Genomic DNA, 16,658 nt, shown 5'->3' with positions numbered 1-16,658 from the left:
CTGTGGAGTCTGGGAGCTGGCGTGCAGCTCAGCTGGGCTGCAGGGGAAGCCAAGAGGCCCATGGGGGAGCAGGATAGGGGGTGGGGTTGGCAGAAGGGGGGCCAGAAAAATCTGGGACTAGTCAGATCCTGAATGTGCTGGAGCAGGAAGGCCCAGCCTGCAGTGGGAAGAGCGTTCCTGTTGCTTGTGCTCTGCCCGTTCTGTGGAGACGCAGAGGGATGCCGAGCTGCACGCTGGGCCCTGCTGCCAGCACTCTCATGTATTGTAAAGCCTTTAAAAGAAACTCTAACGCTGATTGTGCTCAGTCAATAGCGGGTGTCTCGGCTGAGCAGGAATGGGAAGCACTTGCAGCTGCACCTGTCAGAGGCATCAGGCTCCCAGGAGCTTTGTTCCTCTTTATTCAGGCAACTCATCCAAAGGGATTTGGGACAAAAAATGGATGGCGATTGCCAGTTTTGTTCGGTTTGGTCTCTCTCTCGGCTCTGATAAAAGGTGACCCTGGGAAGAAGGGACCACAACGGACTGCAGGCTGCCTGACGGCTGGGTTTTGGGGGCTGGAAAATCCGTGCATCCGCCCACACTGGCACAGAGGAGAGAATTTCATTCCTTTTTAACAGTGACAACAAAGAGTTCCCCTGTCACTAACTGCAGCCCTCCTGGGAAGTGGGACAGCATCAGCCCCATTTCCCACATGAGGAAGCTGAGGTGCAGACAGCAAGCGGGTCTCACAGGTAGGAGCAAGAACTCCCAATCCTGTGCTCTATCCACCACACTGCGCTTTGTTTCACCAGAGGGTGAACTTTGGATTCTCCGCCTGCAGTGTAAAAACCGTCTCTTTCTTTGTCGTTGCCATTATCACTGGAGGGTCAGACCTCAATCGGTGTAAACTGGCAAAGCCAGCGTGGCTATTCCAATTCACAGCAGCATCTGGAGGCGTAGCTATTTAGCAGTGATCAGTAACACTACACGGTGGTGCAGGGCACAAAGCGAATACCGGCTCCAAATGCAAAAGGGGTTCCTAACCCTGCTGAACACAATTCACTGAGGTGGGACTGAGCCATGGGACTGACTGTGCCCGGCTATATCACAAATTCCCCTGCGTATACAAAATGTACCATGATTCCCGGCGCCCACTCGTTAGTGGTGTTGAAGACACTGTTCCCTGCACAGCTAGAGCCATCGCTAGGAAAATGGCAAGGTGTTCCTGATGGTGATGGGATCTGAACCGTTAGTAATTCTCAAAAGGGAGCAGGTGTTACCAACGCGGTCTGTGCACTGAACAGAGCAGATACCAGCTGACGCATGGAGCCTTTTCAATATTTTGGATAGAAGCCCAACCCCAATATTGCTGCCCAGATTCTTTGGCCTGGGAACACCCCGATGGGAGAGGAATGGCTGTGTGGCTGGCAGAGTCATGATCACTCTTTCTTGCACCAAATATACACCTGCTTACAATGTGTTTACACTGTGCACCTCCCCGTTTTGCATCCATGCTGCTTGGCCACCGAATTAAAGAAGCATCTGTGCACTAAATCTCCTTGCTAGCAACAACACACTAGCTTAGCCAAATGCCAGCAACTGGATCATAAATCACAACTAGTATCTGCCTCAAGTCCATAGTAGACCTCAAACCCCCTGCAACCTCATCAAAGCAGAGAGTGTGTCTGTGAAATGTACAGGAAAGCACAGCAAGGGGACAGCATGGTCCCAGCTCCCAGCAGGTCAGCTCTAGACTGCATTCTGCCTAATTCTCACAGTCGTACGATTCTGCAGGGAGCAAGCTTTTATGGTTGCCATTAGAGCGCATTGTAATGTCCTAGAAAAGTCACAATTGGAGTGTCTGTCCAGAACTACTCCTTAAAACAGGACTATAGTCTGGCTTGGTGACCACACACAAGGGTTGCACTGAGTGGGAATAAAACATTCACTTCCTTACCCTCACTTCATGTCATGAGCCTCTGACTATGCAGGACTTTATTAAAACTCAAGAAGAGACAGTCCCCCAAAGAATGCATCTCATAACGGAAGAACTAGGGGTCACCAAATAGCTAGCAGATTTAAAACAAACGGAAGTTTTTCTTCACGCTGCGCATAGTCAACCATGGAACTCCTTGCCAGAGGTTGTTGTGAAGACCAAACATATAACATGGTTCAAAAAAGAACTAGATAAATTCATAGAAGTTAGGTGCAAAAATACTTATTAGCCAGGATGGTTAGGAATGGTGTCCCTGGCCTCTGTCAGAGCCTGGGAATGGGTGACGGGAGGGATCACTTAATGATTCCCTGTTCTGTTCACTCCCTCTGGGGCACCTGGCATTGGCCACTGTGGGCAGACAGGACACAGGGCTGGACGGACCTTTGGTCTGACCCGGTCTGGCCGTTCTGATGTTCTTATGACGCTCTGTGCATAAGGGGACAGGGCATAGCAGTAGACTTCAGTCTTCTCTGTGGGGACCCCAGCCTAGACCAATGTGCTCTGTAAAGCTTGGTTCTTTACCTTATTGCAGACCGCAAAAGAGCATCCCCATATCACAACGGCTCCCAGGGACCCGACACGGGACAGCACCATAACTTGCTCTTGCACCAGATGCGGACATAGCTTCTATGGCTTTTGGACCCTGACTCTCCCGGGGCTTAGCTCTGGTGCTGCCCTTCAGCCCTACGCAATTGGTATAAAAATGCCACCAAATGAGAATTCCCTGCTCACTCACCCCTGAATGCCCCCATTTTGCACAGAGCTTGTGACGCAAGATGCAAGGCCGGGCAGAATCAGGACGCATAGTAAAGAATGACACCCCTCTACGCTGCACGCGTCGGAACAATTGCAAATCTGCTAGGTAAGTGGTGGCGATTCAAAGGATGTGCCTCAGAGAATCTGCATTATATTGAGAAGGAGAAGCCCAGAGTGCACGATACACGAGGCCCAAGGTACTCAACTGATGTCTGACCCACAGACCTTGGAACCATACACCTTTTGCCATTGCTAATGGGTGTGATTCTACGGCCGTGCAGAGAATGGGATCTTGGAAGGCCCCTACCAATACCTGACACAACACAGACCAGACCCACTGGTCTGTGTTCCTACCCCTGCCAGCCCTCAGAACCGGGTCAAAGCAACTTAAAGCCACAATGAAAACGGAGTTAAGTCCAGGTTTCTATGCTGAATGATCCCACTAACCCAGCATCAGAACACTCAACACCGCCCCCTTCCCCAAACCCTTTAACCAAATCTACAGTGGCCTTCAGCACCCTCTCCTCCCACTCACCCCATCCTGGGGAGGCCAGCAGTCCCCTTTCCCCTCCCATCAAACCCTGATGTGGGCATTCAGCACGTAAATATGTGTGTGTACATCTTTTTGCCTCTGTAAAATCCCCAGGCTGCTTCCTGCTTCACTATAGTTCTCCCAAAAAAACACTGCAGATGCCAGATGCCTTTATAACCCACGGTATTTTCAATGCTGCAGAACGGCACTTCTGGGAGGCCAGTGGTGAATCAGGAGATACCAAGAGCATTCCACAGAGGAAGAAAGTATTTTATAACAGATTAATTATAAGGTATTTCCATGCTCAGAATCCCTGCAGCCTGATTAAAGGGAATATTCATCACAGAAATCAGAATTTGTCAGTCTGTGCATTTCACCCAAGCCAGCATAAATCTGACGGGACAGCTCAACCATTTAACCTTCATCTGCACTGAGTCATCACTCCAAACTTCCACAACTAGTCATCATGCTCCTTAGTTAGAGCCTCCTTCTGGGATATTCTCTGGCTGGCTGTGCACTGTGTGCTGCAGAATGTAAGACATTCCGGTGGCAAAATAAATGGAGCCAGCAGCTTATGTCTCCGGTTAAGGTTCTGTTCTGAGGTCTGAAATGGGATGGGAGGAAGAGGATCAGAGAGGACTAGCAAATGGTTTAACTGCAGATATGCCTCCGGATTGCACCAATTTACTGTAGTGCATTAGAAATACCTGTGTTGCATTATCTTTATATGGCATAAAAGACCACCCTGCTCTGTTCAAATACCATCCCTGCCCAGCTCCTGAGGAACTCTTCGCAGTCCCTGTTGAGATGAAACCCCTCATTCTGGTTCTGGTTTCATTAGCAAAAAAGTAATTCCAAATGGCATCCCTGGCCCCAGATTGGCAGCCTCCAGGGCGCTCTTCCTCTCTGGTGTGAACCAGAGCCCAACCCCCTTTTCCAGAGGCCTACTACCACCTCCCCGACATTCTGGGTGGAGTCTACAGAGCCATAACTGACCCCATGGGTCAGCAGTTTTTAGAAGGCAGCTTTAGTAATGGCTGTACCCAGCAGGTGCCAACAGGCTGGCTCACTGATACCAGCTCTACAAATGTGCTGCATTTTCATAACACAAACTGGCTGGATGACCTAGTGACAGGGGAGCCCAGAGTTCAGGCCGCCAGCTCTCTTGGCTGATTGCATACGCTCACTGGAAATTGCTGGATTACACAAAGAGAAAAACATTAGCTTCCATGTTTGGATTTACAGCCCAAAACATTAAGGGGTTTGAATCTAAGCCTCTCCCACCCTCACCCCCACGGCTGGAGTACAGCTGTGTAAATCTACCATGAAAGGCCAGCCTGATGATGATGATGATGTGCAGCTGCTCTGTGGAAACTACCACACTATGTGCATGTCATTGGGCTGAAAAAGAGTCAGCCTAGAGGATCCATGCCCCTGAGTTTGCTCACCCTTCAGTCTACCCTGTTTTTTTCTAAGAGTACGTCTACACTGCAACACTATTTCAGGATACCGGAGTATCCCAAAATAGCTCTCCCGCGTCTTCACAGCTATTCCAACATCCCTGTAAACCTCATTCTACGAGGAGTCAGGCACGTTTCGGAATAGCGGGTTATTGTGAAATCTGGTGCTGCGAAGACAGGGCGAAATGACGAAATAAGCTATTTCAAAACAGTGTTGAAGCAAGATGTGCAATTTGCATAATTCACATTGTGTATCTTATTTCAAGCTACAGTGCAGTATAGATGCACCCTACGGCACCCATCACCAGGGTGACTACGCATTGTGACACAGTTAAGCATGGCTCTGAGCGGGCCCTAAATGGCAACATCCGCACAGCTGCTCCCTTTGTTCCCTGTGTGCACATGGCTGGGAGTAGTTTGGGTTTTTCACTTTCCTTCTTGCCTTCGGCTTCTTTCCCTGCTGTCTCCCTGTTGGTTGAGCCAGGGAAGCTGTCCTTATTGCAAGAAGGCTTCATGGTGTATCTACACGTGAGCATGGTGAAGGTTAGGTGTCCACAGCGTGCGCCTGCCACTGAGAACACTTTGCCCCCATGCCGGAGTGCAGAACAAAGCTCCTTGATTTGCTCTATTATAGGAAATACATTGTCAGAACATGTGTTGACTCAGGCATTTTAACCAGATTGACCTTAAATGAGTTTGCCTTTCGTGTAAACAAGGACAGTCAAGCTCAGGCCTGTTTGGGTTATCCGGGACTTGACGGCACACTTTGAAACGTGACCATCCTTGTCCATACTAAGGGTAAAACTGCGTTTCATATGGCGCTATTTAAAAAATGCTAGTTAACATACTGTAACTAGACAAGGTCTTAGAGAGTTGTGTCCACCCAGATCCCCTTACGAAGCTCACCCTGCTGTAGATCTGTACTGTGCACCTGCGGGATGAATGTTTCCTACTCCAGAGCCAAACACTCAAGTCACAAGGAGGCGTTATTTTAAAAGCAATCATCATTTTTATCTAAGCTGGATCTTTATAAAGACCCCGTCACCATAGTAGCTGAGCACCACTTGCTTCTCCTTGTTTAATTAATACAAGCAAAGGATTTGCAGTATATGTATTATGATCACTATTTTAAACACTCACAAACAGGTTGTAGTGATTTCTGTCTCTTCATCCAGGAAAATCTCATTGCTCCAACCTGTATTTCAGCATATTTCTTTTCCCCTATTTCCTAGACCCAGTGCAGCACCTTGCAAAAGATTTTTTAAGTGCTTTCCAGAAACAGGTGTGCACAAATGAGGTGTTACGTTAACCAAATGCATCTTGCTGTGATTTCTGGGTCTAGTATGATTTCTGAACTGCAGGCTTTCCGTGCAGTTTAGATTCCACAGTCCTGATCTCCAGTAAGGTTTACATGGAAGGTTGGGAACAAGTTTATACCAGTTAGCAAACAGAGAAACCTGCAGTTTGTTCAGAGCTCCAAGGCTATTAGGACTGACTCCATAGCTAAGAATGACACCCCCACTGGAGACACGGGATGCAGTCTGAGAAGTTAGGGGTGGAAAAAATCCACTAGATTATCCAGTCCAACAGTGCAGGGTTGTTCTCTTCAGGATTTTTATTCCTATAGTTCTGACCACTTTAGTTCTAAGAATATGTCTACACTGCAGAGTTTTTCCGAAAAAACCAATACTTATGTCCACACTGCTAGGCTGTGTCTACACTGGCCACTTATTCCGGAAAATCAGCCGCTTTTCCGGAATAACTTGCTAGCTGTTTACATTGGCCCCTTGAATTTCCGGAAAAGCACTGACGATCTACTGTAAAATCATCAGTGCTTTTCCGGAAAAACTATGCTGCTCCCGTTCGGGCAAAAGTCCTTTTCCGGAAAACTGTTCCGGAACAGGGCCAGTGTAGACAGCACAGATTTCTTTTCTGCAAAAAAGCCCCGATCGCGAAAATGACGATCGGGGCTTTTTTGCGGAAAAGCGCGTCTACATTGGCACGGACGCTTTTCCGGAAAAAGTGCTTTTCCGGAAAAGCAACCTGCCAATGTAGACGCACTTTTTCCGGAAATACTTATAAAGGAAAACTGTTCCGTTTTAAGCATTTCCAGAAAATCATGCCAGTGTAGACGTAGCCTCTATTGCGTTCTTTCAACAGAAAGTCGAAAGAACGGAGGGGTTTTTCCGATGGCAATAAACTCCATTCTACAAGGAAGAAGCCTTTTTCCAAAAAAGCTTTTTCAGAAAAAGGCATTTGTGGACGCAGAAGAGAGTGTTTTTTTCGAAAGAAGAGGCCTCTAGGAAAAAAAACATAGGTGCCCTGGTGGCCACTCCATCCCCAGTAATCACACCTGAAATGCAAGATAGTGTCCAATCAATGTGGACGCTATCTTTCAAAAAAGCACATCATTTTTTTCATTGTGCTTTTGCTGTGTAGACGCTCTCTTTCGAAAGAAGATCTCTTCTAGAAAAGCTTCTTCTGAAAGAAGCCTGCAGTGTAGACGTAGCCTCAGAATCCCAAGCAATGGGGCTTCCACCCCCTCCCTTGGGGAGATGCTGCACGGCTTGATACATCTCACTGTTGGGATGTTTTCCCAGATATTTACCCTCCATTTTCCCTTTTCTAGTTTCATCCTGTTAGGCCTATATTATGTATCATCTTAAATAATTCCTCCTCACTGGCAGCAATTACACTCCTCAGATTGTAATTGTGTGTTATTGTGTACTCGGATTAACCAAACCAAACGCATCCAGATCTTTGAATGTTTTCCAAACCTCTCCTGCTGCCTGAATTGTTTATTGTTGTTTTTTCTCAGTGTCTTTCTGGTAACGTACAACAATATTCCCAGTGCAGTCACCCAGAGCCATATCAACAGGGACCTCCCGCCTTCACAACACAATACACAAGAGAACATGTTTAAAGACTATAGCTTAATAAAATGGCAACAACAGAAGCCACTAGTAAAATCAGCCTCATGCTGTTTGTGTGGGTGGGACCCATTAGTCTGCACTGCCAAAGATTATGAGACATCCTCATTAAATCTAACATCATGCATTATAAAGGGGAGGGAGAGAGAAAGAGAGAGAGATCAGTAAGACATACCGAAAATGTCGAGAGAAACTCCGGTCCTTTCCCATTGGTAAGCGTGTGACAGGAATGAAAGGGAGATTCTTCAGATCCTCATGTAGAAGACAAACTAGGACCACAACCAAGTCTCAATCAGAACCAAACAAATGCAAAGCACACACCAGTCGGTGCACTGTCACTTTACACCTCCATCAGGGCTGTGGGATATGTATCCAGCTGGACCGGCTGCCCATGAACTGTACCTGGGATAAGTGTCCCCCGTCTCCTCTTTCACGCTTGTATCTTGTCTAGCTTCTTGCATGCTCTGTCCCAGAGTTGGGGGTTTGCCACATAGTAATGTCTTCCTTGTTCACCAATTCTGCATTTAAGGTCTGCTTTCCTTGTTATTTTGCCCAGTGGCTCGAGATGCTCTTCGTCGCCTCTGCCTTCCCACACTCCAGCAAGGAAGTCTCCTGCTTTCTTTAAAACTGCAGACACGGTCTCTGTAGCTCCAGCTGGAAATGATCTTGTAGCATTACTGCAAAGAAAGGAGGGCACCGATGCTTTCTCAACTCCGGAGGGATGCCTCTGATAGTGCTAATTAGTTGACTTCTAAAGTGTTTCTGTTTAAATTACATGCCGCTATAATGGGTGAGAAACCTTAAAGGAAAAGCGCAACCAGCATCTCTGGACTGCTTAGCTGTTATTCCCTGGCTCAGTTCAGAGCCTTTTTGCCTGGAAGGCTATGGGTTCAAATCTGCTCCAATAGATGGCTTCAAGCCCAACCCTGATTCCTCAGGAGTTGATGCAGCATTGATACAGGCATTATCACCAGTTTATGCCCCTTCCAGCGTATTTTCTTCTCTCTCTCTCAGCCACGACATTTCCTGCCCCATGGCGCCTGCCTCAAAATAGCACTGAAGGATCACACTAGCCCGACTCTGGAATGAAAAATGGGGCCCAATAAAGCTACTGCCTTTCTTGGGGTGTTTCAAGCGTACAACAGGATCCTGTCCGTGTTTCTGCCCATTCACGCTTATCCCTCAATGCAAGGGAGGATCAGTAAGTCGATTTCATCACTCTTGCATGTGGAAAAAAAGCCCAGTTGAGAGCAGCATGATTCGGAGCCGGATGCACTGCTCAGTCTTGTTCCTTACACCGGTACCCGAGAGTACAGAGGGACACCAGCACCAGCCTGCATGAGGGCTTCAGCATTAGCCTCTTCCTAGTCTTTCCGCCTGCTTGCTCTCTTTGGCCAGGTCCCAGGAACTGTCACTGACCTCATCCCCTGGCAGGGAGGAGATGCTCTACATTGAGTCCTTTATCACCTCCTCTCACTCTCAGCTTCATGCCTGCTCCCTAGCATACTGCCCCCAAACTGGAACACTCCTCACGTTCCACTGCCCGGCCCCGGCCCCCTCCCTCTCCTCAAACCTGCTCTTCTCATGATGAGTTGTCCACACACCCATCCTTATCTGACTGCTGCCCACTCACCTACCTTTCTCTCATCTCATTTAGGGACAAAGCCTGTTTGCCTTGCTCATGGCAGCATTCTCATCTCTTTCAAATACAGGCCCAATCCATCTTTGGCTGAGTCAACGATTTTCCACAACCTTCTACCTTGTGCCGTCATTTACACACGTGCAAAAGCAGGGCCCTGGGCATTTTTACACTCCTTTTGTACAAGGATAGATGACAGCTCAAGGTGTTAGGCAGTGGAGGCCCCTTGAGATGATTCAGCTGAGGAAAGGGAGCTGATTTAGCTTTTAGAGTGCACACTGTTCAGTGTCTTAATCCAGAGTTGTAAAGTGCCATGTAAATTCATGCTGCTGTGAACATTATTTATTCAGCAAAGATAACATCATTTTAGAAAGTCCAACTACAGCCCCAAGGCAGAAAGGCTGCATTACGTAAAACAGCCCTCTGAGTCATTTCTGCAATGTTGGGAAGTCCAATCTTGAGAGCTATATAAAAAATCCCTTGAATTTAATCAAGTTGTCTCTCCACACTGCAAAATGTCTCTTTGATTTAATACAGAGGGTGCAGAGCCGCCAGTGTAAGAGATTATCATCAGGTAGCTAGCAAGGAAATAACAAATGAAAAAAGGTTTGATTTATCACAACTTGACCTTGAGCCTTCGATTGTGCAGAGAAACACGTCTCAAGGCAGGTTAAAGCACTCAACTACATTTGGATTACACCTGAGTTGTACTGTATAAATTCCTCCAATAGGGCTACCAGCCTGGAAAAAACATTTCAGCCTTAAACATACACTGGCAAGTAGGAATGTAAAATCCCATTTAATTGGCTAACCAGTTAAACATACTGTTTAACCGGTTAACCGATTAAAAGAGGAACAAGGGGGGACTGCTCCAGCCTGGCTGGAGTGCCACCCCCCTCTCCTCTGCCTGCTACTAGGCTGGAGCACCTCCTTTTCCAGCCGGAGCAGCCCCTGTCCATGGCAGGCCCCTCGTGGGACTGGAGCTGTCCCCTGCCCCACAGCAGGTGGGGAGCTGCTTCAGACCCCACTGGTTAATCTTAACCAGTAAATCTTACTCATTAAAGATGAGGCTAACCAGTTAATCCTTCACATCCCTACAGACAGGTTTAAAAATCACTTATTCTCATCCTGAAAACATCCTTGTCTCGCTGTGTTGCAAATACAGCGAGATCATATGTTATTAAACTCAACTGATTTCTAAAATCTAATCAACTTTTCACAATTTATGCCAGTTTGGGAATTTGTCAGCCACATTCCCGTTTGGAGTCTAGCCAACTGCACTTTCAGGTTTTTATGTATTAGACCAATGCTTCAATGTTTAAGCTGCAAATGCTGCCGGGCACAATTAATGGTTTAAAAGTGAAAACGTGTGTCCACTGAGATTAAAACATATTTTTTCTAAACTGTTTTATTAATCTATTAAGCATTTTTATGACCCCTAAATTTGGAGCCAAAATTTGATCTCTAATACCCGCTTAAAGTTGTCTGTTCTCAGCTCACAAATAGCCTGGTTAAGGCTTTGTAAAGCCATATATTAGGCTGTCCAACTTGACTGTTTGCAGAGCTATGTTGCCTACTGACATAAGCGTACTGCCACCAGGCACCAAAAGTAGCTGAACATATTTTCTGTGCCACTACACCATATTTTCATGGTTTGACTTGGTATTATGAAGTGGTGGCGTCCGCCATTTCTCCAAAATGCAGATTCTGCATAGGATATCACACCATCCACCTAAAAGCAGAGGCGGAATACCAAGGGACCCTAGAGGATTACAGAAATTAATGGGCACTGTTATTGGCAACTGAACACTATTAAAGAGAATTAAAAGAAAATTCTACTACTACCACCTTCCGCTGCAGCACTCTCATAAGAAATACCCCAGACCTTAAAATAGCTGGGGTAGAAGCTCTTCACTGTGAGAACGCTCAGGGATATAATGGAAACGTAAAGATCCTGCATATTCCAGAGAAGGGACAAGATGGAAAATCAGCAATACATGTGCATGTGTTTACAGTCCCTGTTTTGGAATCAGGCCATCAGCAACAACAACCCAGGAACATAAGGGCTTCTACAAAACAAGCTGTATGCAGGAAGGATTTGCAAATGGAAATTATTACTTCAGCTTCTGCAGCAAGCACAGAACTATAATTTTCACACAATGCATTTTTATGTGTGCTAGACCATTATCCCCTATAGTATAAGGTTCCGTTATTTGTTTAGCCACAGATGTTTTGCAGATGTGGCCATAATTATCATTAAAGAGAAATGAAGGTATTTTTCCACCTGAGAGCAGAAGCTGACTTGGACTCTGTGTGATAGCTGTTTGTAAACTAAGATGAGCTAAAGCAAATCAGAACAGACAGCAACGGGTCAAGTCCAGAAGCTCTCAGCCAGATCTTTCCCTGTCTTTACTCACACAAAAAACTGTTTCTGAAGTCATCAGTTGGAGCTTTGATTGCATAAAGACCAAGTAAAAACTCGATTTCAGGATAACCATAATAATATGCTTAGATTTCTAAGGTCTGAAGGGACTGTTAAAATCGTCTAGTCTAATCTACTGCATAACAGCCCATAAAGCAACCAAGACGAGTGTGTGGGCCACACGATTCTCTGGACAGCAGCTGTTTGCAGCTGTTCCAGCTCTGGGAGGGAGAGGGAGGAGTGGGGGACAGAGTGTGAATCAGCCATTTATTGCACTCTGAAAGGTGCTGGTAGGAACAGTAGGACTAGGATGTGTGGGGCTCCAATGCCCCAGAGCATGAGAGCCCCGTGGGGGAGGCAGGGCAGACTGGAGGTCTGCGGGCCACACGTGGAACCCCAGTGGGCTGCATCCAGGGGTTGCCCACCACTGCCACAGAATGTCACCCTGTATTTCCTGTATAAAGCCCATAACTCCTGGTTGAGCCAGAGCAGTTCTTTGAGACAGAAGCATCTAGCCCTGAGTTAAAGACTCTAAGCAATGGAGACACAGTCACATCCATTAGCAAATTGTTCCCATGGTTAATTACCATCACGGTTGAAAAACTGCACCTTATTTCAGTCTGAATTTATCTAGTTTCAGTTTCCACTCACTGGAGCTTCTTGTCTTTGTCTGCTAAGTTAAAGAACCCTCAGAAATCTTCTCCCCATATCGGGCCTTAGAGATTAGGACTAACGCTTTCTCTTTGACAAGACGAGATTAAGCGTATTAATCCTCTCCCTGTAAGGCATGTCTTCAAGATCTTGAATCACTCTTACAGGGTATGTCTACACTGCCACCCTCGTTCGAACTAGGGTGGCTAATGTAGGCATTCGAACTTGCAAACGAAGCCCGGGATTTAAATATCCCGGGCTTCATTTGCATGTTCCCAGGTGGACGCCATTTTTAAATGCCCGTAGTTCGAACTACCTGCCTGTGGCTACATGCGGCACGGACTAGGTAGTTCGAATTAAAGCTCCTAATTTGAACTACCGTTAAACCTCCTTGCAGGTTAATTCGAATTACCTAGTCTGTGCCACGTGTAGCTGCGGGCAGGTAGTTCGAACTATGGGCATTTAAAAATGGCGCCCGCCCGGGAACATGCAAATGAAGCCTGGGATATTTAAATCCGGGGCTTCATTTGCAAGTTCGAACTAGGGTGGCAGTGTAGACATACCCATAGCTCTTTTCTGAACATGGCTGAGTTAGTTTTAGACCCAGTCAAGTTGCATAGATGGAAATGAAGTCCCAAATCCTGATACTTTTCTCCTGTCCAGCTCTCTGTCCTGCTCCAATGTAAGAGAGCACAGAGGCATGCCCCAGAGTTCTTGTTAAAGGTAAGGAAAGGGTCAGACGAAGTCTGTTATATCAACTAAGCTAAAATAACCAGAGTCGTTGGTATAGCTAATAAAGGTCATGTCGCATGTTTTCCAGATAATTAGCTCAGTGCTGGGAAGGTGGCATCGTAACGGGGTATTGTTTGCACACAAAAGAAGGCATCCAATATTTTCATATTTTTCAGAAAAAGGGATTCCTTCCCCTATTCTTCCTCTTAGTCCTCCACTCACTTGGCACAGGTGTACATGGCTACATAAGGTGCAGTGCAGAGAAGGATCACACTTGTGGAATGGTAACAGCCCCTATTTCCCGCCAGCTGGGGAGGGCTGGATGTGATCTGCTTCAGATTCCCTAGATTTTGCCCAGAGCATCAAAACCATAGAAACAAGAAGTATCTCTCTTCCTCCCTCCCAGGTCCCAAATGTACTGTTGCCGTAGCATTCCTGACTCCAGCTGACCCAGGACCACAGCTCTCGTCCTGAATTTAGATCCCCTGCATGGCAGAATGTTCCTCTAACAGCAGGAAGATACTGTAATAATCCCCTCTGCACGCACATCCCCTGCTACCCTCTGCTCAGATAACTATTGATTACCACTGCGGCACCATCTCCCAGAACAAAAAGCCAGTAAAAGCTTCCCTGGAGCCACGGTAACACTTTGTGTTCATTACAGGGTGACCTTCCCTATTAATAGATGGGAGTCTGGCCCCTGGGGCGCTCTCACTTGTCTCTACATGAGCTCCAGCATCTGGGAGGAATCAGCAGAGAACCACATGGGCTTGTAACATCCCTCTCAGTTACTGAAATGAGCATCCTCTTCTGCTCAGGTAATGTAATACATTCTGGGCAAGCGGCTTTGTCCTCCGCTGAAGGGTAATTCTGACAGTCCTGCTTCAGAGACACACTGCAGACACTGAGACTTCTCATTTAGAGACAAATCAGCCAAACAAACAGGAGAGTTTCTATTGCATCATTCTAAGCACCTTAGCTACTGACAGTGCCAAGCACCATTTACAGGCCATGACCTAATTCCTTGGAACCAAGCATCAATGTACCCGCATACTCCAGGCTGACCTCCAGAGACCATGTCCCCCTTCTCTGCCAAGTACCACACACAGGCTGTGGGTTAGTCCTGGGGGACACCTTGCTCCTCCCTGCACAGAAAAGTGATACATACACAGGCAGTGGACTAGCCCACGAGGTCTGTGGAGTTGACTCACCTTCCCCCTTCCAGGACAGGCCTACTCCAAAGCAAAATTTATACCCACACTGCAAAGCAGATGCCCCGATCGCACACAGAGGCCTCAACTTAACTCCTAGGACCCTATCTCAGAATTACTCTACAGTGGTGAAGTTAGAAGAACATCTGCCTTTTCCTCTGCCAAAAGCAGCTGTAGCCTGCCTCTCTCCAATCAGTCTAGACTTTGGTGGGAGAGGGGAAGGGGGTTATTTCTGCAGACACTCTACCTTCATTTGGTTCCCCTACGTCATACTTCTCTGTTTCTAGTCCCTGTGCTGTCATACCCTGCATCTGGAACCAGACAAGAACCACATCAATCATAACAGAGTAGGCACACGGGGACCAAACACCTGCATGGGATGCACCTCGGAATTGTCACAGTAGCCAATGGCACTTTCAGGCCCGCTAAAGTCAGAGCTGCATGGAGGCCCTCCCCTTCTATGGAGAACGTACACGCCAGTGAGAAACCTCTCCAGCTGGGAAAGAGTGCCAGCACGGCTCAAAGGCAGCTTGTGAGGCAGAAGTTACCAAGCCCAGCCACTGACTGCGATGGATGTTACACTGAGGATGAATTGGTTCCATTTATCTGTAGATCACAAAATTAGGCGAGCAGGCAGATGCTAACAGATCAGCATGTTCTAGCAGCCTGACTGCTCCCCGCAGGCAGGTGCTGCTTAGCTAGTGTTTGCAGTCAGCTCCCACACCTCACTTTGCCCAGCACCTTCCTCATTCCCATCTGCAGCTCCTTCTGTTCGGACTCCCTGCTGTGTGCCATCTACAGCGCTCCAGTGCACCAAGAGAGCAAAGGGTCTGGATCCAGACACCAAGAGCCTCCTTCTCCATTGCCCTGCACCTCGTACTTAATTTACACCAGTGCCAAATGGGGGAAAAGCCACCCATTCTGAATAGTAATGCTTTGCTTTGCATCCCCTTTGCAGTGGGGTAACACACTGCACCAGAGACAAGGTGTGACACACGGCCAGAAAGAGCTAAGCAGCCTGCAGGATAAATGCAGACATAAATTCAACGATTAAAGGACATTTGGGTAGATAATGTTTGTGTGTTTATTGTTCGAGGTTAATAATGTAATGAAACGGTTCCTGTCTCTACTGTATTCATCTCTCTTTGAAGTGTAGAGCCAATCGTCTGTGAATGACGGGCAACTGTGTGGTGTTAATCTGTGTAGCTAAGTGCTGGTGATGCGTAGGAAATAAGTCTCCAGGATTGCCTATTGTTTGCATAAAGACTCTGCGCTGCAAAGAGCAGCCTGGGACTATATAAAATCCCTTGGCACCTGAACCTGAGATCTGCTTGATGCTTTATCGGGGAAAGCTTTAAGTCATAAGACTGAGCTCTCCAGTCCCATCTGGATGCACCCTGAATATGGACACTGGACTGTAACCGATGGACTAATTCTGTCAGCACTCTCTGCAACTACAAAGCTCACCATCTCTACTACAAGCTCAGAACGGTCTTCATGTCTGCATGGGCGCTAATCTTTTTTTTTTACCCCATACTCCCTCTCTTTTCCTTTGTAATAAAACTTAGTTTAGTTAATAAGAAGTGGCTGTGAGCGTGTATAGCGATGAGAAATATTCATTCACCCAGGCGGCAATGTGTCTGATCCTTTAGGGTTGCTAGAGCTTTCTCTGCATTGAGTAAGCTTTTCAGCATGAGATCCTCATCCTATCTCACTTGGGTGTCTGGGTGGAGGCCTAGGCTGCATTGCTTTCAGGGAACTGTGTTGTTGGCTTCTGGGTAACCAGTAATGTATCACAGAAGCTGTTTTGTGCTGGCTTGGCAAAGCTAAGCATTGGAATAGCCACCATGTTTGGGGAATGGCTCCCCCATTCTTTGCAATTCACCCTAATTGAGTAACCTCAGTTGGCTTCTTTGGACCCCCCATCACACAAGGTTAACGTGGAATCAGGCCATGAGTCCTCTCTCAGTCCTGCATCATGCCTCCATTCCCAGGGCATCTTCTTAGGGGAGTCCAGAGTCCACAATCTGAATGCCTGTTCCTTGATTTAGACATGGGTCCTATCTGAACCTAAACTTCCCCAAAGTATAAGGGGAATTAGAGCCAGGGTTCTGATGACCTATAGCCTCAGCCACAGAAAACAGCTTTACCATGGTAGGGATTCTCCTGCTGTAAAGTGAGCATAGCAGGCGTGATAGGGCTGGTGGGGGAGGGAGCAGACAGAAGGTGGCCAAACTATTGGTACTGGTGCAGCAGCGGGGCTGTAGTGCTGTAGTGGAGATGCTACTTACTACATCAGTGGGACAGCGTCTCTCGTCAGCATAGCTAACCCAGCCTCTCGTTGTTTTTA

At 47.1% G+C, this 16,658-nt stretch overlaps 1 protein-coding gene across 6 annotated transcripts in view; it reads right to left on the bottom strand.

Annotated features, from left to right (window-relative positions):
* Positions 1-16,658, bottom strand: part of GRID2IP (Grid2 interacting protein) — a 106,711-nt gene that overhangs the window by 49,008 nt on the left and 41,045 nt on the right. The window contains exon 1 of one of the 6 annotated variants that reach the window (XM_075899870.1): positions 7,829-9,012. The exons of the other annotated variants lie outside the window; for them this stretch is intronic. Within the exon in view, the coding sequence (XP_075755985.1) occupies positions 7,829-7,863 (35 nt within the window). The 5' untranslated portion in view covers positions 7,864-9,012. Of the gene's footprint in view, positions 1-7,828; positions 9,013-16,658 lie in introns of those variants that run through there. 6 annotated transcript variants of the gene reach the window in all.

The sequence above is a fragment of the Pelodiscus sinensis genome, chromosome 16 (genome assembly GCF_049634645.1).
Source record: "Pelodiscus sinensis isolate JC-2024 chromosome 16, ASM4963464v1, whole genome shotgun sequence".
NCBI classification, from domain to species: Eukaryota; Metazoa; Chordata; order Testudines; family Trionychidae; genus Pelodiscus; species Pelodiscus sinensis.
The sequence above is the reverse complement of the archived record's forward strand: the minus strand, read 5'-3'. Positions and strand labels throughout refer to the sequence as shown.